General features: G+C 29.0%; 1 protein-coding gene across 1 annotated transcript; it reads left to right on the forward strand.

The window, feature by feature from the left end:
- Positions 1–218: 218 nt before the first annotated feature.
- Positions 219–12992, forward strand: LOC145746505 (inactive tyrosine-protein kinase transmembrane receptor ROR1-like). The gene is made up of 17 exons (XM_082564801.1): positions 219–357; positions 4702–4741; positions 4988–5019; positions 5739–5862; positions 6709–6890; positions 7608–7635; positions 7746–7885; positions 8695–8900; positions 9019–9228; positions 9458–9578; positions 9647–9852; positions 9982–10104; positions 10205–10495; positions 10664–10842; positions 10953–11202; positions 11326–11471; positions 11574–12992. The coding sequence occupies exons 1-17, from the start codon at positions 306–308 to the stop codon at positions 12397–12399; spliced, it is 3156 nt and encodes a 1051-aa protein (XP_082420927.1). The 5' UTR covers positions 219–305; the 3' UTR covers positions 12400–12992.
- The last annotated feature ends 8419 nt before the right edge of the window (positions 12993–21411 follow it).

Consider the following 21411-nt stretch of genomic DNA (forward strand, 5'->3'; position numbering starts at 1 on the left):
ATTAAATTGGTTTCCTTTATTTTGACCTGTTTTAAAGTTTAAGCAAAACACGTGAGATCTGCAGCTTTGTTTTTGCGCTCAGGTGATTATTGCTTTGTAGTAAAAGAACTGGCTTCGTTTTTGCTTCAAGATTATGCTTATTTTAGGTTTTTTGATATTTAAAATATAGCAAAAAACTATTGCTTTTTATTAAATTAACCTCATTTTAATTTAGAGTTTTAATCAAATTGTTAACCATAAAATAAACGAATAAAAATTGAGATTATAAACTTTTACAATAAAGGGGAGTTAATGAAAAAGGAAAGATGAAGATATTAAAGTTTACGACTTTCCTTCTACTGATAAGCAAATGTATCGGTAAGTACAATTATTATTATATTTAAATACTATTTACTAGCTATATAAAGACATCCAAGTTACGTAAAAACCGTCTTAAATTTTTGTCTTGTAAACTTGGACTTAAGACCACATATTTAGCGTTTAACAAGTCATGGAATTAGTTGACCCGAAGTTTACGTTATTGTCTGGCAATATAATAGGATTAAATTAATATAAGATGTTTATGTTGATGATATGACGTAGTTACGCTGACGTGGTCTTACATAAATTTTAACCATTTGCATAAACTTGTTTTTACTTAGTTTTAACATTATTATTAAAGGCTTTAAAATTGAAAAATTGTGAGTATGATTTTGGGTTTCATTTTTTGTTTAATTACGAACTAATAATTAGTTAAAATCTCCTTGTATCTGTGCTTCGTATTAAATTATTTGACCTTAATATTTTATTTGCCAACTGACAACTTTTAAAACCAAATCCAAACCCATTGTTTACGTCACACGTGTGATTATTCCAGGTGCAATATGACGTCACATCGTGTTGCATTATTACGTCACATAAGGAGATTGTTTAAAGCATTGTTCTTAAAACACGTGCACTTTGGTATTAATTAAATAAGAAGTTGAAGAGAATTATTTTTTTTAGTAATTAATGTGAGGTATTTGGTCTGTTTCTCCATGTTTAATGTTTGTGTATTATAAGTACCGTAAGTTTGTGGATAAACCTTAAACTCTGCGTCGTTGAAAGTTTCTGACCTCAGCGAAAATCAACTTTTGACGTTATCGGATTTATCTTGACATGAAGTTTAGTTTATTAGAAATATTAAAAATTAATTATTCACTCTTAATTAGGTGGATTTAATTAATCTAAAATTGTTGTGGTCATATTAAGAACTTTTATTAATTTTTTTTATTTTTTGGGTTTTATTATTTAAACCTTTCACAATACTTTCTTTAAGTTAAAAAAATCAGGAAATGCCCTGAACTTGTGAGTTTGAATGTTAGGGGGATTAAATTATTTGTTTTCTAAGATTTACTTAGCAGGAGTTTACACTTCGCAGGGGTATCTTTAATCTAAGTTACAAACATTCAAAATATTGTATTTTCGGACATTAAAGCTGTTAAAAACGCGATTTTTATTTAGCGCCAAATTTTTGGCTATTTTTAGCCTCTTTTCCGCCCCTTTTCCGCCCCTTTGTCGTATAAAGTTTTATTTAAAACGTACCTAAAATCTAAATAAAGAATTCGGCGTTGAATTAATTGAAATTTTTCGGACCATAACGACCTTAATTCAAATTTGTTGCCAATTTTTTACGAAATCAGAACTTCGGAAATTATTTGTTTATTTCGCCGCTTAAGTGAGCGCAGGCGCCGGGGTTTTTTGTTGGATTTTGCGATGTCTGTCACGCATAAAGAAACTAATACGTTAAATTAGGACAAATAATTTCTGTTTCCTTTTGAAATATGTTAAGGGTGTTACTACAGGAAGTAAGGAAAGAACGCCCTGATGTATTTAAAGTAATAACAAACAACTTTAAATAACGTTTTTTTATTTTTTTGTTACTTATTTTTTTTCTATTAAATATATAGCGCAAGTTTTTTTCGATATGTAGGTTTAAATGTGATATTAAACTATATTATATTGGAGTATTTATACAACTAAGGCTGTATAGAATTAACGTTATTTTAGATAAGATCAACTAATACCTAGTACATGCTTATATGATGTTGTATAAAACCAAATGTTTATAATTATTAAAAATGTTTTACCATTTCTCATTAGATTTTTTATTTGTTTTACAAATATAATAAGTCTGTATTGTCATGTAATAATCACGATTATTTGTAAAACAAACAAAGAATTAAAATGTAAAGGAAAAACATTTAATCTAATTAGAGGTAATAGAGCGATAAGGCGACATTATTGTATTTTCAAAAACATTTACAGACAAAATTTTCGTTGACTTTAGAAATTACTTTCTACAGTGGGTTAGTATCGTTAAGTTAAATGCATTTTTTGGTAAGATAATATTTTAAATGCTTTTTTAAAATGTTAACAAAAATTTGAATAGTATTCTAAAAAAAAAATTGTATTTGCCAATTTTTTTTCTATTTTTTGTACTTTTTTGGTAGTACATTTAATAGCCATTTAGGATACAAATTGAAGTAATTGATAGCTCTTTAAAATTGACCATCGCCCGAGGTTAAATAAAAATTCCTGAACGATATTTTCGACAAAATAAAACCACTAATAATCGACAATCTAATTAATATTAATTTAATTAAAAATTATAAAAAACTATGGTAGACAGAAAAAATGTTATTTTTTGTTATATTAATATCAAACATAAATTTATAAAAAAAATATTAAAAAAAATGTTTTTGCTAAGTTTGGTAATACTCAAAACCAGACATTGTAAATATTGTTAATAACAAATTATTACAAAAGGGTAATGTATATAAAAACACATAAGTCGCTATTTAATAACAAACTATCGATATTTTTACATTTATTTTATTTTTAAATTCTTGGAATAAATTTTAATTGATTCAACCGCAGAGGATAAGTCTAAGAAAAGGTTAATACCCTGATTAATGTTAATCCTAATTCAATCTTATTATCGAAACCTGTTCAGTTAAATCGTCCTAGTTTTAAATAATAGATTTTTTTCTTTTGTTTTGTTCAATATCCGTTCTTGATTTTTTGGAATCAGAAAATTTAATTTCCTTGAATGTGTGGTCCATATTTTTCCATTGTTTAAAACAAATTAAATTTAGTTTTTTTAAGTTATTATAAATTTGTTGTGATTTTTAAAGGAGTTTTCAGACTTCATTAAAATTTTGAGTTGACAAGTTTTTTAAAATGAGTTAAAATTTGTTTTGACTTCCTTCGAAAAACATTAAAGTTAAAATAATTTAAGTTTTTTAAAAAGATTCTCGTTAAAAGATAAGAAAATTTTGTTTAAAAAACAATATCAAGATAACATCATTATTTTGTCTCGAATATTAATACACAAAAACTAAAAACTATTTCGTTCCATTTTCATTGTTTTTTGTTTATAATCACCCGTGAAGATAATAAGTCTGTTATGGCGTCATAAAGGCTTCGTGACACCCCGATTTTTGTCTCGTGCAAACCCAAAAGCGCGCTTGGGTGGGATAAAGGTATTTGCGTGCAATTTTAACCCAGTTAAAAAAACGATTTTTTAACAACTTTTAAGAAACCCTTTAAACACGACCCTATTTAATTCGAGCGTGTTTTTAAACCTAAAATTGTGTTGCCGTTGGTATAGGGTTATCTAACCTATTAATGGGTTAAAAAAAGGTTTAAATTTAACAATGGCTTTAATGTGAAGTTTATATACATTTTAACCAATTTGTAACATTATATATCTTATTTAAATTCCAATTTTCCTTAATATTTTATGTAAACACAAGCTTTAAATTAAATAATTTGTTTTTAAATGTGAGTAATGTATTAGTCTGTAATTTGTAATTAATTGTTAACTTTTCAATTAAATAAAAATTAAGGCAAAACTTTGGTTTAAGGACTTTGTCCTCAATTATTTTCGATTTATTGAAATTGTGACGTCATCATTGTGGTGTTTGTATTAAGACCGGTTGTTGTTTTAATGTTTTATTGTCGATTCGACGATTGTGGGTTTTGTACTTTCTATATGACGTCACAATTAGAATTATTATCACAACAAAACACGTTACTTGAAAATAGAAACACGAAATCTATTTTCTTTATTAAATTTTCCTTAAAATTGAATTTATATTTATTTTAACATAATAAGTAAACAATAACCCCGCCTATTACATCATAAAGTCATTAATATCTTAAGTTTTTACCGCCTTATACCATAAAGCAATACCTTGAATCTACCTTTAGATTTTTGATTAAGTATTTTTCAATTACAAAAGGTAATAGGGTTTTGTGTTTGCCAAAACTTCGGTTTTTCTTCTGTTTGTCGTACGTTACAGCTATCAGCTCATAAATCATAAATTTCAGAGTATTTTAAAGTTAAAAAAAGCGCTTTTAGCTGTATGTAAACACAACTAGACATGTTTTTTCAACAATTAATCTTCTAAATGGTTGAGTTTTGGTCTTGTGTATTTTAAGGGGCAATGTTAAATATATTTCGTCATATGTTTTATTAGTGATGTTTTATCTGGGCAGGTTATCCAATAAAATAAATATAAAAACCTTGACAATGACTGTAAACTTAGAAGTCTGTTTTATAATCAGAAAAAAAACTAAATTTTAATAACATCTTTTTAAAAATAAAATTTAACTTTTAAAATTAAAAAATATGCAAAAAATTATTTTTTTTAAACATTAAAACTCTATTTTTTTTAGGTGCAAATGCCTTTAACACAGATGCTACACCAACAAAAAGGTAAAAAAATATTTCAAAAAAAATCTCAAATTTTTTTTTATAAAATTTTTATTTTACATCGTTTCAAGATCACATGTTAAGTTAATTATAATGTTGTCACTTTAATACCAGTTTAAACTTGTAATTTTGATGGAAAAAATTTAAAAAATGTCAACACAAGTTAAGCGTAGGATGTAAAATTGGCGAAATTAAATCGTAATTAAAATTAAAAATTATAAAATTTTTCATTTTTTGTTTTTTTTTTAGCGAAACTCCAACGGAAAACGATGACGTCACGGGTGAGTAAACACGTGATCAGGTTTCATGCATGACAGGTTTCGGGTTTCTTAATTTCGTTTGCACGTCGAAAAACAAAAACATTCAAAACCGCTACAATTAAAATTAAGTTAAAAATCTTGACTACGTCATAATAGATAAGGGTCACGTGACTTTATTTTAGTAAAACAATTTAATAACAGACCACAAAAAAATTTAATAATTTTTGTAAAAACAATTTTTTTATAAAATTATTAAAAAAAACAAACGAAAATATTATGACAACGCGTTGGTGCCTATGTGAAGTCATCCCGCGACAATAATCTAGGGTTTTGTGTCACAAGGACAAACAATCCTTTTCGAGTGGAATGATTTAGTCGCGAAAAAGTTAAAGAGCCCTTGAATTATGATTTTTATTTCTCAAATTTTTGAGATAAAATAATCCTTAAATTTTTCTCACGACAAAATTTTTAAAATGTTTTTATTTCTTAAGTTTTATCGATGTTAAAATACAATAACAACTTGCTCAACAATGCTTAAGTAAACACTCGACACTTGGATTATAATAGTAACACTTTTTTGATAAATAAAATATTTAAATGTAGAGTCTCCAAAAAAATTTTCAACAAATAATAAAGCATACACCTTAATGTATTTCTACTTTTTTAGCTTTTTTATTGTAGTTTTATTATTTTAAAATATATTTTGGATAATTTATTAAATTTTGAACCCTTTTATTTAGAAACTCGCGAGCAGTTTTTACGAATAACTTCTCCACTGAAAGACCAAAACTTGTACTCTGGACAGAAAGTTTTGTTTAAATGCAAAGTGGACGGATGGCCCAACGACCAAATGACATATTTATGGTAAATATTAAACTTTCCAAACAAGTGACGTCATATTTAGGTGACGTCACTCGGTATAAAATGACGTCATGTTTAAGAGACGTAACTCGTTATAAAATGACGTCATATTAAAGTAATGTCACAAGTTACAAAAAAAAACTAATTTTTAGTTGCATTCAGACAACAAACCAAATATTAAATATAGCATTCTGGTCTTAAAATATATAAACTCGTTTAAAAAAGACATTTAAAATTGTCTGGTTAGGTAGTTTTAAATCACAAGTGTTTCTAAAAAGGTCTGAACCACAATTACATTTAAATCGAACAAAAAGTTGAAACTATGTTAAGATTGCTTTGTTGAGACCGCAGAAGTCGTTGAAACAAATAACGATTTTCTTTCAAACAAAAACTTTTCGAGACATAACATTGCGGTCAACAATCTTAATTGTTACGTCATAATCAAACAAGAACACAATTAAAACGAGACACATCTTAACAAAAAAATTTTTGTCCAAAATTTTATTTTATAAATTTTTCGCTTAAATTGAACATGAAAAACGTGTTTAAAGTAGTATTTTAATATAATTGTTGTAATTACAAGAATAAGACTTTTTTTTAATATGAGCACGCCTTCGTTTAGGTAATTGTAGGCTTTGTAAGAAGTTTTGAACAAATTTCAAACCACATCAATTACAATATTGCTTAAATTTTTACTTTGTAGAAATATAATAAATCTTAATTTAATAAAAAAAATATTATATTTTTCAACCAAAAAATATTTAAAATTTTCTTAAAATTATTATGACGTCATTTTAACCCCAATTTTAACGTCACACTGCAAAAAACTGACTCTCTATTATGACGTAGGTATAAAGACAATCAAGTCCTCAGCGAAGATTTAGATCCAAGATTCACAATTACAAGCAAACCAACTGGATCAAGATTAAGAATCAAGCATCTCTATAGCACTGATAGTGGATATTACTCATGCGAGGCTTCCAATACAATTCAAAGGGTGAGCACCAAAGCTCATTTGAATGTGGAATTCGGTAAGTTAAGACTTGATGTAAAGTTAAATAAATTTCGTGAGTTATATTTATATAATTGTATATAAAAAATGATAAAGTAATATTTAATAGAGCTTTAAATATATGATTGTTTGGTAAAAATTTTTGCTTTTTTTTAAATTTTGTAGAATATTGTAAAATGATGTTTGACATTTAAATACAAAGTTTTATTTTTTTAAATTTAAAAGTTTTTCCAAATTTCTGTTATATCTTAATTAAAAAAAACTGCTTTAAATCAATATATATACGGTATATAAATATCGTTTAAAAATACAGCCAAAGTAATCTAAAAATATCAAATTTCAAATTGGAAATTTAGAAGCCTAATTATTCACGTTAATCCCTTTACGTTTAACCCCTAATTTATTGACTAGACAGCTTAATCCGGCATTTAGGGAATATTTGATTAAATTAATAACGACATCCAAAACTTCGGGTAATTTTACGAGGCATGGTTCAAAACCCGATCAGGAATGTTTATCAGTTTGACATTAGGCAGACTTGAAATGCTGGGTTGAATAAAATATATTACACACACAGATTTGTTTGTGATAATTAAAGATAAGATATCACTGTAGTAGATTGACAGCATACTTATCGCCTATGTCATATTTTGTTATGCTTATCTATTAAATACCTGTGGCCTACTCACATTAAATAAAATAATAATATAATTAATTAGTTTCTGTTTATTTTTAGCTCTACCTCCTGATGATGGCTTCAAAACGTAAGTTAAATTTACTTTTACTTTTATTAAATCAAAAGTTACATTTTTTCCACCTAATTATTTTTTTTCAATTTTTTACCCTTTTATCTAAATACCCACTCTTATTTTAGTAAAATTCCACAAGGCAAATGTGAAATCTACCAAGGGCAAGCTTGCAAGGGTTTATTGGAAGGAAAAAATATTTACGTTGATCCATTCCTCACCCAAGAAAGCATGGAAGCACAAATCACACAGGCATTTCAAATCATAAGTGAGTAAAACTCTTAACAGACCACAATGTTGATTTTATTAACATTTTTAATAATAAAGGATGTGATTTCGTCGGCATAGAGTTAAAAGGATTAGTTAAGCCTGTTATGCCTTATAACAGGCTTAATATTTGCAATAAGTTAAATCCAGCATATGGTATCTGTCAAAATATTATTTGATTTAAAATTAGAAAAGTTTAATTATTTCAGAGTGAACTTTTCATCAAAGTTTTCACAACAAGTTTTTAACAATCTTTGAACTTTATTAACCCGGTGTTGAACCTGATTAAAGTTAAATTTGATCTTTTGATCAAAGGTCTTGTTGGCGAAGAATCTTTAAAACTTCTAAAAATAAAGTTTTTGTAAAAACATTTTTAAGACACCAAATTAAAAACAATTGCTGATAGCAATCAAATCTCAAAATAAATATTGCTCAAAATAAATATTGCTTAAATGTTACAAATTTTGATTTCAAGTGCAATATATAAAGTTTAGTGAAGGTTAAACAAAAAAAGGCAAATTGAAATTAGCACATATACAACAGTTAACATTAAATTATAAATTATTATTAAAACTGAAAAAAAAAGAATATAAAAAACAAAAATTAAATAAAAAAATGGCCTCGAAATACTTAAAAATTACTAACATTAAAAATACTTATCGTAAGAAATACTTAAAAATATTTATTCTAAAAAATATCTAAAAAATTACTTAAAAAATAATAACCTTGAAAAAACTTTAAAAATACTCCACGAAAATTACCATTTACACTTCTTCAGTATTTTAACCCAATTTTAATTTAACTTACCAGCCAAGGCCAACCACGTGTCGAAGGATTGCGAGCGATACGCTCAACCTGCTTTCTGCTACTTCGTCTTTTCTCCCTGCCAGATGATCGACCAAGAAGGAGAAAAAGTCGCGAAACCGATCCGACTCTGTCGCGAGGATTGTGACCTCATGAAGTATGACGTATGTCGTGACGTGTTTCAACAAAACCGCGACAATATATACCTACAGGTGTGACGTCATAACTTTATTATATGTCATAGTGTTATGTGTGACGACATAATTTTATTGCATCACAATTAATGACGTCATAACTTTTGAACCAAATTTAAATTAAATTTATTTTTAGGAAATTTTTAAATCCACAAACTGCTCGAGCCTTCCATCGATGATGACGTCAACACCTGTGACGTCACAATGTACAGAGGTGGGTCTGGAGTCGGTGAACAACGCGAAACATACTTGTTACAACGACTCGGGGGTGGCGTACAAGGGGGTCGCGAGTCGAACCCAAACTGGAAAGATTTGTAAACCTTGGCCCCGAGATATGATAACCAGAGTAAGTGAATAATAATTTGTTGAACTTTTGCATATGTAAGCCTGGGGTGTTTATTAAAGGCCTGATTTATATAAGACGCGGGGTTTAGTACCCCTGGTCTCAAATATTTACCCTGGTGCTTTTATAAACACCCTGGGCTTTATAAATACCTCCTGGATCAACTTTGGGCCCCGGTTTTTAAGAGCGTATTTTAATAGGATCGTATGTAAATAAAACTTTTCTAACTTAGAACCGGGAGCTTGCGGGTGCCAGAAACTTCTGCCGGAACCCTGGTGACCAAATGTCGGCACCATGGTGCTACACCGATACCCGGTATAAGAACAAAGAGATTTGTGACGTCAGTAAATGCAGTAAGTACTTTGAGTAAACACTTTTAAGATTAAAAATTTTTTTTTTAATTTATAATTTTTTTGCTCAGGTTCATCATCTAGCGGTTCGGACATGATTCTTATTCTTATTCCCAGTGTTTCCATTCCATTTTTGCTTGGTTGTATCGCGTTTGCATTTTGTTTCTGTCGACGTCATAAGGCTAATAAAAACTCAGCCAATCAGCGAGCTGAAGAGACTTCGGCCAAGTTCACAAAAGGAAATGTTGTCCAAGTTCAAACTTTGAACAAAAGAAAAGTAAGTTTAAATATTAAAAAAAACTGGTTACATTGTTTGAATATTTTAAATATTTTTTTGTCATCATTTTAGTTTGCAAAATTAATTTTAAATTAAAACTTTTTTTTAAATTTTAAATTTTTGTTTTAGACAAAAGTCCCTGAACTTGCTTCAAATTCAATTAATTTCTTAATGGAAATTGGAGACGGAAAATTCGGAAAAGTTTGTAAAGCGAATATTTTACCAAACCCCCAGTTCAGTACAAATTTTCCTGTAAGTTAAACTTTTATTTTAAGTTTTAGACATTCTTAAAGTTTTTTTCAATTTCAATAAAAAAAAATTTTCCCTCTGAAAATAATATTTTTTATGCTAGGTGGCGGTAAAGACTTTACACGAGAACGCTTTACCTCCTTTAGTTGAAGAATATTACCGGGAGGTGGCAGCATTTTCCGATCTTCAGCATGAGAACGTGGCATGCCTTAAAGCTGTTGTACATCAACTTCCACTACGATGCATGGTGTTTGAGTACACTGATAACGTAGATTTACATGAGTACTTGGTTATGCATTCTCCCCACGCAGACTTCGCCAAACCAGCAGCTAGTGTCAGCAGCCACGCTTCGACGGTCATCGAACATTCAGACTTTATAAGGATGGCAATCCAGGTAGGTTTAAGTGGAAATTTGGGTTTTAAATTTTTATGACATACATTAACTTATTCGGTATTTTTATGAATTTTTATATAAGAAAATGTGATTATCTGCCCAAATCTTAAGCTGTAAAAGCTACACTTAATTATTTTAACTCATCTTTAACTATGATATTTAATAAAGGTTGCATCTGGCATGGAATATTTGTCCAGCAACAACTTCATCCACCGAGACTTGGCCGCCCGAAACATTCTAGTCTGTGGAAATATGGATTTGAAGATTTGTAATCTTGGAGTTGTGAGAGATTCTTATCTTTCTTGTTATTATAGATCGCCACAAGGGGGCCAAATGTTACCTGTCAGGTACTTTCAAATATTTCTTACAACATTTTCATCTGGGAAAATATTTAGTTTTTGCTTGTTTTATCTACTTTTTGTAATGAAAATTTTGATAATTTGTTTTAAATTTTTAGGTGGATGGCACCTGAATCGGTTCAAAACTGGCAATTCTCGAGCAAAAGTCCGGTCTGGTCTTTCGGCGTGCTGGTTTGGGAGATGTTTAGTTATGGTTCGCAACCATATTGTGGTTACAGCAACCATGAAGTGCTGGACATGATTTCACGACGTCAACTTTTGACCTGTCCTGACCAGTGCCCAGCCCGAGTTTATTCTCTCATGCACGAATGTTGGTCATCGGATTTACAACAACGACCACAATTTAAGGTAAAAAAGCACAGTTAGCTTAAATATTTAAAAATTTGAAACAAAGCAATATCTCCCAAAACAACCGACAAAAACATAAAATTTTACCCCAAATTTTTTTCTAAAAATCTATTTTTTTTCCAGGATGTTCGAGCCAAATTACAAGGTTGGATGAACACTAACGCAGGCCGTGTGACGTCACAGTTAGCTCAGGGGATTCACCGTCAATTAAATAGTGTCATGAGAGAAGGATCTGGACATTATCAGTACAGTCAACAAGCAAGCAGCATGTATGTAAAATTATCAATTCTAAGTGTTGTGGTTTCTCTGTGCCTATAATAATTCGATTTTTTAATATTATAAAAAAATTAAAAAATAATTTTTTTTACCAGTGGAGGGAGCAGTGGGATAACTTACAGTTCAAACCTTGGGGGCCCAACTCCGTCACCCCCACCCCAATACAATGGATCGTTCCCTCTACCGTGCTCATCGGCGTCTACCTTTATGACGTCACAACACCCAATTCCACCAAACGTAAGCCCATCGTCTCAACAATTCTTCTCGTCTCCCGGAACCACAAATTCATACCAGCCAACGGAGAACCCAAATTACCAACAAAACTACCAGCAAAATAACCAGTACAATGCTGGTATGTACGAACCACAAAGCTACAATGGCGGACAATACCAACATCACGCCCCGCAGGGTTATGGAAAGGGCCCAGCCTCTCAAAGTAGTCATACTAGTAGTAGTTGCTCGTCATCACGTGACCAGTTTCAAGGTCAGCGACAAGGCTTTATGTCACAGAACCAAGCACGTGATTTCTACGAGGGTCAGCGAGCTTATAACTCGCAATACGGACGACCTCGGGCACTAAGTGGCGTAATTGAGACAGAAAATGATGAAGAGGAATTGCTGACAGAACAGCGACAACATGCGGTCACCCCAACTCCACCAAAACAACAATTGTCAGTTCATAAAAACGATTCTAACCCAGTGTCACCAACCTCAGTGGGAAAACGAATTAACTTTCACGAAGTCGATTCTTCTGATATGTCGACATCTAGTGTCAAGGCGACATCATGTGACTCGGGACTTCCGGTTGATGACGTTGAAGGTCACGCAATTGACCCAAAAACCCCTCTTATGGTTAGAACACCGTCTAGGGGTCAAGGTAACACCCCGATTCGTGGCGTCACTCCAAGAAAATTTACCTGAATCAACTTGTTAATTGAAATTGGTTTTTATGTGAATTTTGGGTTTTAGCGCAGCCAAGAGAGTAAAAAATATTCACAAGTCGAACTATATTTTGTGCAGAAATATTTTCACTACAAAAACTTATAAAAAGCTTGTGGTCTGCTTTGGCTGAATATACAATATTTATATTTTTTCTAGCTACACAATGGTTGTTTCACAAATGGTCGACAAATTTATTATTATTTATATTACAAAGCATTCTATAGTTTATAGATAATTATGTATTTTATATTTTTATTTTGTGTTTTTTTAAAGGAGGCTCGATTACAATCGTATAAGTAATTCTAAAATCACTACTTTTAAAATTGTAAATATTAATATTATTGTTTTAATTTTTTTTTTTTTAATTAACTGGTTATATTTATAACGCAATACTAATCATATTTCGTACAAGTATTGCTTATTAACTAACGAGCGCAAATTATTTTGCTTGAGTTGATATTTTTTTAGCACTGTGTATTTTATTTGTTTTCTTGCTACCTAACCTAATGCAGTAAATTAACTAACATCATTTCGAGTCTGTTATAATTTAAAAGGTAAAAACTACTTGGAAATCATTCAGTTTAGCGATTTTTATTAAAAATTAGAATTTAAACATCATTAGGCCTTTTCATCAACGCGGCGTTTTAGTTTTAGGCAAAGTGAGTAGCCATACGAACGCTACCATTTGTAAGCGAGTTCTAAGAGTAAGGTTGCTAAAATTTAAATCCTTATCTTGAGGGTGATCAGTAGAGTCAGAGAAGTTTCTGTTTCTTTAAGTTAAAACCAAAACAAAATTCTTTCTCCTTTTAAATAGTTTGTTTACCTTATTTTTAAACAGATTAAACCATTAAATTTAAACTACACAGTCTGTAAAGTAGATCAAATTAAAACAGCTCCAACAAATTAATTTTCAATTTTGCAATAGAACAAAAGTTACAGCAATTTTATATTTTGCTTTAAGTGTGATAGAATATATATTATACAAAATGACCAAAAAAAAAATTTTTTTCAATATTAAAAATTGGTTACACTAAAAAAAACAATAGTTTAGCAAACATTTTTACAAATTTTAATGTTGTATATTAATATCTACTATAGTTATGACAAATTTATTAGTATTTTACAAAATCGCCAAATGTAAAATTTTGTATTTAAATGGAAGCGCATGGTCCTAACTAAGATTCAAGATAAAACATTTCTTCAAAATTCGCAATAAAACAAAACTAACAGCATTTTTATATTTTGCCTACACCGTGACCTTTTAACCTATAGGGTGGTATGGAAATATATATTATACAAAATGACCAAAAAATTTTTTTTTTCAAAATTGAAAATTGATTGCATCATTAAAAGCTCGATAGTTGAGCAAACATTTTTGCAAAATTTTAATATTGTATATTAATATATACCAGAGTTATGACACATTTATTAATATTTTGCGAAATCGCCAAATGTAAAATTTTGTATTTAAATGGAAGCGTGTGGCCCTAACTAAGATTCATGATAAAACATTTCTTTAAAATTCGCAATAAAACAAAAATTACAGCATTTTTATATTTTGCCTATACCGTGACCTATTAACCTATAAGGTGGTATAGAAATATATAATATGAAATGACCAAAAATTTTTTTTTTTAAATTAAAAATTGATTGCATCATTAAAAGCTCGATAGTTTAGCGAACATTTTTGCAAAATTTTAATATTGTATATTAATATATACCAAAGTTATGACAAATTTATTAATATTTTGCGAAATCGCCAAATGTAAAATTTTGTATATAAATGGAAGCGTATGGTCCTAACTAAGATTCAAGATAAAACATTTCTTTAAAATTCGCAATAGAACAAAAGTTATAGCATTTTTATATTTCGCCTATACCGTGACCTATTAACCTATAGGGTGGTATAGGAATATATAATATGAAATAACCAAAAAATTTTTTTTTTTAAATTAAAAATTGATTGCATCATTAAAAGCTCGATAGTTTAGTGAACATTTTTGCAAAATTTTAATATTGTATATTAATATATACCAAAGTTATGACAAATTTATTAATATTTTGCGAAATCGCCAAATGTAAAATTTTGTATTTAAATGGAAGCGTATGGTCCTAACTAAGATTCAAGATAAAACATTTCTTTAAAATTTGCAATAGAACAAAAGTTATAGCATTTTTATATTTTGCCTATACCGTGACCTATTAACCTATAAGGAGGTATAGGAATATATAATATAAAATGACAAAAAAATTTTGTAAAATTTTGTATTTAAATGGAAGCGTATGGTCTTAACTAAGATTCAAGATAAAACATTTCTTCCAAATTCGCAATAGAACAAAAGTTAGTTATTTTTTTTTGTTATCGCAAATTTGTTTTAAATGCTTAAGGATGTAATATTGTTACGTTTTACAAAGCTACTTTGTAGCGATGTGGTAAGATCTGTAGAAGTGTTGGTTAAATGTCTTGGGTTCGATTACCGTCGAAAATACAAATTTAAAATTTTTTTAGAAGCTAACTTGTAACATCAAAAAAAAAATTTTTTAAATTTTAAATTGGTTGCATCATTAAAAGCGCGATAGTTTAGCGAACATTTTTACAAAATTTTAATATTGTATATTAATATATACCAGAGTTATGACAAATTTATTATTATTTTGCGAAATCGCCAAATGTAAAATTTTGTATTTAAATGGAAGCGTATGGTCCTAACTAAGATTCAAGATAAAACATTTCTTTAAAATTCGCAAAAGAACAAAATTTACAACATTTTTATATTTCGCCTATACCGTGACCTATTAACCTATATGGTGGTAAAGGAATATATTATATAAAATGACAAAAAATGTTTGTAAAATTTTGTATTTAAATGGAAGCGTATGGTCTTAACTAAGATTCAAGATAAAACATTTCTTCCAAATTCGCAATAGAACAAAAGTTAGTTATTTTTTTTTGTTATCGCAAATTTGTTTTAAATGCTTAAGCATGTGATATTGTTACGTTTCACAAAGCTACTTCGTGGCGATGTAGTAAGATCTGTAGAAGTGTTGGTCAAATGTCTTGGGTTCGATTACCGTCGAAAATACAAATTTAAAATTTTTTTAGAAGCTAACTTGTAACATCAAAAAAAATAATTTTTAATTTTAAAATTGGTTGCATCATTAAAAACTCGATAGTTTAGCGAACATTTTTGCAAAATTTTAATATTGTATATTAATATATACCAAAGTTATGACAAATTTATTAATATTTTGCGAAATCGTCAAATGTAAAATTTTGTATTTAAATGGAAGCGTATGGTCCTAACTAAGATTCAAGATAAAACATTTCTTCAAAATTCGCAATAAAACAAAAGTTACAGCATTTTTATATTTCGCCAATAACGTGACCTATTAAACTATAGCGTGATATAGGAGTAGTATATAATATGAAATGACCAAAAAAAGTTTTTTTTCAAAATTTAAAATTGATTGCATCATTAAAAGCTCGATAGTTTAGCAAACATTTTTGCAAAATTTTAATATTGTATATTAATATATACCAGAGTTATGACAAATTTATTAATATTTTGCGAAATCGCAAAATGTAAAATTTTGTATTTAAATAGAAGCGTATGGTCCTAACTAAGATTCAAGATAAAACATTTCTTCAAAATTCGCAATAAAACAAAAGTTACAGCATTTTTATATTTTGCCTATACCGTGACCTATTAACCTATAAGGTGGTATAGGAATATATAATATGAAATGACCAAAAAATTTTTTTTTTCAAAATTTAAAATTGATTGCATCATTAAAAGCTCGATAGTTTAGCGAACATTTTTGCAAAATTTTAATATTGTATATTAATATATACTAGAGTTATGACAAATTTATTAATATTTTACAAAATCGCCAAATGTAAAAATTTGTATTTAAATGGAAGCGTATGGTCCTAACTAAGATTCAAGAAAAAACATTTCTTCAAAATTCGCAATAAAACAAAAGTTACAGCATTTTTATATTTCGCCTACACCGTGACCTATTAACCTATGGGGTGGTCTGGAAATATATATTACACAAAATGACCAAAAAAATATTTTTTTTCAAAATTTAAAATTGATTGCATCATTAAAAGCTCGATAGTTTAGCGAACATTTTTGCAAAATTTTAATATTGTATATTAATATATACCAGAGTTATGACAAATTTATTAATATTTTGCGAAATCGCAAAATGTAAAATTTTGTATTTAAATGGAAGCGTATGGAACTAAGATTATGAATAAAATATAAAATACAGCATTTTTATATTACGCCTATACCGTGATCTTTTAAACCCATAGGGTGATATAGAAATATATTTTAAAAAATATCCAAAATTTTTTTTTTATTTATTATTGGTTTCACCATTAAAAGCGCGATAGTTAAGTGAACATTTCTGCAAATTTTTATTACTGTATATTAATATATACCAAAGTTATGACAAATTTATCAATATTTTACAACATCGCCAAATGTAAAATCTTGTATTTAAATTGAAGCGTATGGTAACTATGCTTGACTGATTGGTAACACAGATTTTTTTTATGTTAATAGCGTTAATAAAGTTCAGTTTTAAAAAAAAAATTTATATAATACAATCGAAGCTAGTTTTGCATTTTGTTACATATAATTATTCCAGCAAAGCAACATTTTATCGCATTTTACATTATGACCATCTTAAGAAAACAGAAATGGATGAACAAATAGCATTGGAATACTTTTCTCATAGGGTTTCTGTCAATGCATTTAATATAAATACAAACGTTGTGCTAGCAGTAAGTTTATAAGTAATAGAATGGAGCCTGGAAAACCACTTAAAAATAAACTTTTTAAGTTTTTGAATCTAAAATTAAAAGCCAATTTTCAATTTACCGAGTTTCTTTAGAAGAAAAATTTACAACTAAGTAATGCCAAGAAAACACTTGAAACTACCACAGGCGTAGTACATGAAGGTTGCAAAGGTAAGTGGTATATGAGGGCTGCAGAAAGAAGGGCATGTGGCTTAATGAGAGTTACCACAATAAAATTTGCTTAAACCTTAAATTGTAAATTCATTGCTGCAATTCTTACGACGGCATTTCATCCAGGGAATTTCAAGGATATCAAATTGAATTTTAAGGATATCAAAAAGACTAAGTACGCTAAATATGTGGACGAAAAATCAGAGCTTTAGCCGTTTAAAAACTTGGTTATAGAATAGCTTACCTATGCTGGTGACTTTAAAAAATCATTAAGGCTATGCTTCAATTAGTTTAACACATCACGTTTTTAAAATTGTTTTTATGTTGTAACTATAAGAAACGTTAGGTTTTTTTAAATGTGTTATATTATTTCAGGATTACGTAGACGAAGAATTTGCTAATTGGATGAAGTAATTTCTTGAAAATTTGTAACTTATTATGATTTTTATTAAAAATGTAATAATTTATGAATATCTATAATGGAGTAAAAAATATTTTAATGATTTTTATTTTCAAATGTTCTTATATTAAAAATGACAATATTTATCATGTATTTATGTCTTTTTTAGCTCTGGTTTGTTAGTAATAAGCCATTGCACCACGTCAAGGTCAACCAGAAAGCAACAGGTTATTTTACCCAATAGGAAGGCAAACGATGAGATTTTAAAGGTACCTTGGAAAAGTAAGACACCTGAAAAATCCCAACCAAAAGCCTTTAAATTTAGTAATCAGCCAAATTTTCCCCAAATATAAAATTTTAAACTAAGTTCGAGGGTGCGCGCGACTAAATTCTAGTGCTCGGTATAGTAGAAAACTGTTTTGCACTAACGGTTCTACACCGCATATATAATAAAACTGATAATTTGCTAAAAGATAAAGAGCTTTAAAAGAATCATCAATAAGAACCTGTAAAAGCCTGTAAAAATGTGGTTTTATAGCCTAAAAAATATAAGTTAGAACCTGTAAAAACCTGTAAAAAATAAGTGGTTAAAGAAAAATTGTAAGAGAGATGGCAACGGACCATATTAGTTGTTTTTACTTACCATATAAATATGATTCCAGTTCTTCTTTCACCAGAACGAAAGAAGAAAACTATACCGAGCAAACTGACAACTAATTAACCTTCCTACTGTTTAACTTTAGGCAATGTTAATAACTTTGTGGTTTACCCAACTCCAACAAAGTTAAAACATTTTTTTAAAACTAGATTATTTTAAGTTTTTTTAACGTCGCGATTTTAATTATTTTGTTTTTTTGTTTAGGCCTAATACAAATACAATAAAGAATTGGGAGAAGAGAAAAAATTTTGGTTTTAGGTTCTAAGTTTTAAACAAGTTGCAATAACCCTAAATTATAACAAGTTAACCAAATACTTAACAATTATTTAAAAATACCTAAGATTACATAAAATTTTACATTTTAAAAGTCCCGAGTTGTTGGTATTAACAGAATTGAAATTCTAAATATATATATTTTTTAACTTTAAACTAACATTAAATATATGGCATTTATTAAATAAGTACGATATGACGCTACACCAATGATGATAATGACAGAAATTGGGACAGAATCGGGTTCAAGTTTTGGAATTTTATCATTTTTACTCAACTCTTAATTATGTTCCATCCACGTCCAAATTCCTCCTACACTGCGAAGTTAATTTCCATTTTCACAAGCTAATAAATTACAATTCTGCAGACTAAGCATGGCGCTATATACTACCCACGAGTAAAACGCACCATGCTCACTAAGGAAGAAAATAATTGATAGAAAGTAGAAAACCGGGGTTTATAGATGCCGGTATTTAATTAGCGCGAAACTTTAATTATAATTAATTCTGCTACACCCCCAAGCGTGTTGCTTCTTTAGTTAAGGTTAGTCCCTGGCTGTTGAGGTTAAGCCTCCCACATTTAATTGTTCGGTAGCGTTTAGACCCTAATATGAGCTGTGCGTTGTCTACATTGAAAAAATATTAAGAATATGGCACGAAATACAACAGTAATAAAAAAATGTGAAAAAAATACAACATGGGACAACCCGGACGACCATTTGGCGAAACGTGGTTCTGCTGACCTTAAGGGCCAAAACACAGACTAGTACTGGCACATGGGATACCTAAGGGAACCTAACTATGGTATTGGGAAAATGGCCGCCGGAAACGCATCAGCTCATTGACTGTTTGATCCCAAACTTCGACCGACCCACGAAGCGAAATGGGTAAATCTAGGTTTGGGACAGTCCGCAAAAAATAAATACACTGGGAGAAGAGAAAGATATTGCATACAATTCTGTCTTGTTCTAATATTTTCAAACCTCAAAATTAGTGATCAAAATCACAAAATCTAAACTCAATGTCCATTATTTTTCAGATCATTTGATAATGATTCAATCCTTCGTCACATTGACCATACATGACGTCATAATTGTTGAATCCAAAAATCGTCATTTTTGATAGAAACAATAGGAACAAAGATTGAAAAGGGCCACACCGTCTTTTTGGACTTCTAAAGATAAAAAAATATTAAAAATGTGCTAATAGAAATTATATATTAAGTCGACTATTATACAAAGCTATACAGATAAAAAACATATTTTAAGCCAGTTAGGATATATCATATATAAAACATATTACGTCATCTGCAAAAGCTGTGACGTCACAATTCAAAAATAAATTCAATTACTTATGTTTTTATTATAAAATATTGTCATATATTTATGTTTATACGTCACAAAAAATGCTAATAAATACAATTACAATATTAAAAAAAAATTATTAATTTACCTTCGGCATAATGTGGACGAACCTTCAGTTCCTATTCCGGCTCTAATCTTATCAGTTGTAACGTAGTGAGCGATGACGTCACTTGCTGGTGATAAGATGAACATAAAAGTGACGTTGACTTATCACTGTAACAAAAATTGAAATTTAGTTTAAAAATGTTGTAAAGACGCTTCTTAACAACATTTTTAAAGCAGCATTTTAAATTATAAAATTAAATAAATTTAAAAAAAATGGTTTAATTTAAATTTCCATTTTAAAAGTGTAACTTTAAATTGCTAATAAAAAGTATTTACCTTTTATTAATAAGGAACTGTCGTTATAAGTGACATCATTTAGGCTGTAATGACGTCACTAATGCACGAAGTTTGAAAAAATCATCAGGCTAAAATTGATCTAAACAATAGAAATGAAAGTCGATAAAATACATTTAAACCAGAAGAGAATTGTATTTAACTTATACAAGCAAATATATATCAAATTAAGTTACTGTAAAGAAAATAGTTTTATTAAATACCTTTCAACTTATTTTGGTGCACTTTAACATTTCCTCGACAACAAGGGGTTCACGGTGTCGAATTAATGACGTCATAAACTGGTGATTGTTTGGTTGATTACGTTGCATAGAAACTGGTGACGTCACATGACGTAGGGTCTTGGGAATGCTCAAACTCCAGCGACAAAGAAGAAAAAAATCGGAGATTCGTTAAATAGAAGGCGACGGATTTGTCGTCAATTAATTTATTTGCTTTCAACCAAATTTTGATTTATTAATGAACTAATATATTAAAAAATTAAAATAAATTGGTTAATATCTAAAATCATGTCAAATAAACTGAGAATAATACTTTAATTTTTATATATATGGTTTAGCGTAAGATATTCATTTAATTATTTAATAATATTTAATATATGTTTAGTATTCGCAGCAGCGCAGCAGTAATAGTAATATAGAAAAGGGAAAGAAAGATTAGAATAGATAGAGAATGGGTATTATACGCTACAACAGCTTTAAATTAATATCGCAACCAGCATAATATTAGCCTAAATTGTTTAGTTTAGTTAACTAGCTAACGCAGCAGCATAAAAATATATTACAAAACATTGGCATAAATATCTTAGTTAATTTAAACTAGCAATAACGCAGCGCGCAGCAGCAGCTAGCAATAACGCAGCGCGCAGCAGCAAAAAATATCAAACCATGCAGCATGCAGCTTATATATATTAAAAT

Source organism: Corella eumyota, chromosome 3 (genome assembly GCF_963082875.1).
Source record: "Corella eumyota chromosome 3, kaCorEumy4.1, whole genome shotgun sequence".
NCBI classification, from domain to species: domain Eukaryota; kingdom Metazoa; phylum Chordata; class Ascidiacea; order Phlebobranchia; family Corellidae; genus Corella; species Corella eumyota.

Excerpts from the sequence above, each read along its gene's own strand:
- LOC145746505 (XM_082564801.1), top strand. The coding sequence starts at position 306 with ATGAAGATATTAAAGTTTACGACTTTCCTTCTACTGATAAGCAAATGT. Across the intron at positions 5,020-5,738 it reads GGAAAACGATGACGTCACGG|AAACTCGCGAGCAGTTTTTA; the intron begins GTGAGTAAACAC and ends CCTTTTATTTAG. Across the intron at positions 7,886-8,694 it reads ACAGGCATTTCAAATCATAA|CCAAGGCCAACCACGTGTCG; the intron begins GTGAGTAAAACT and ends TTAACTTACCAG.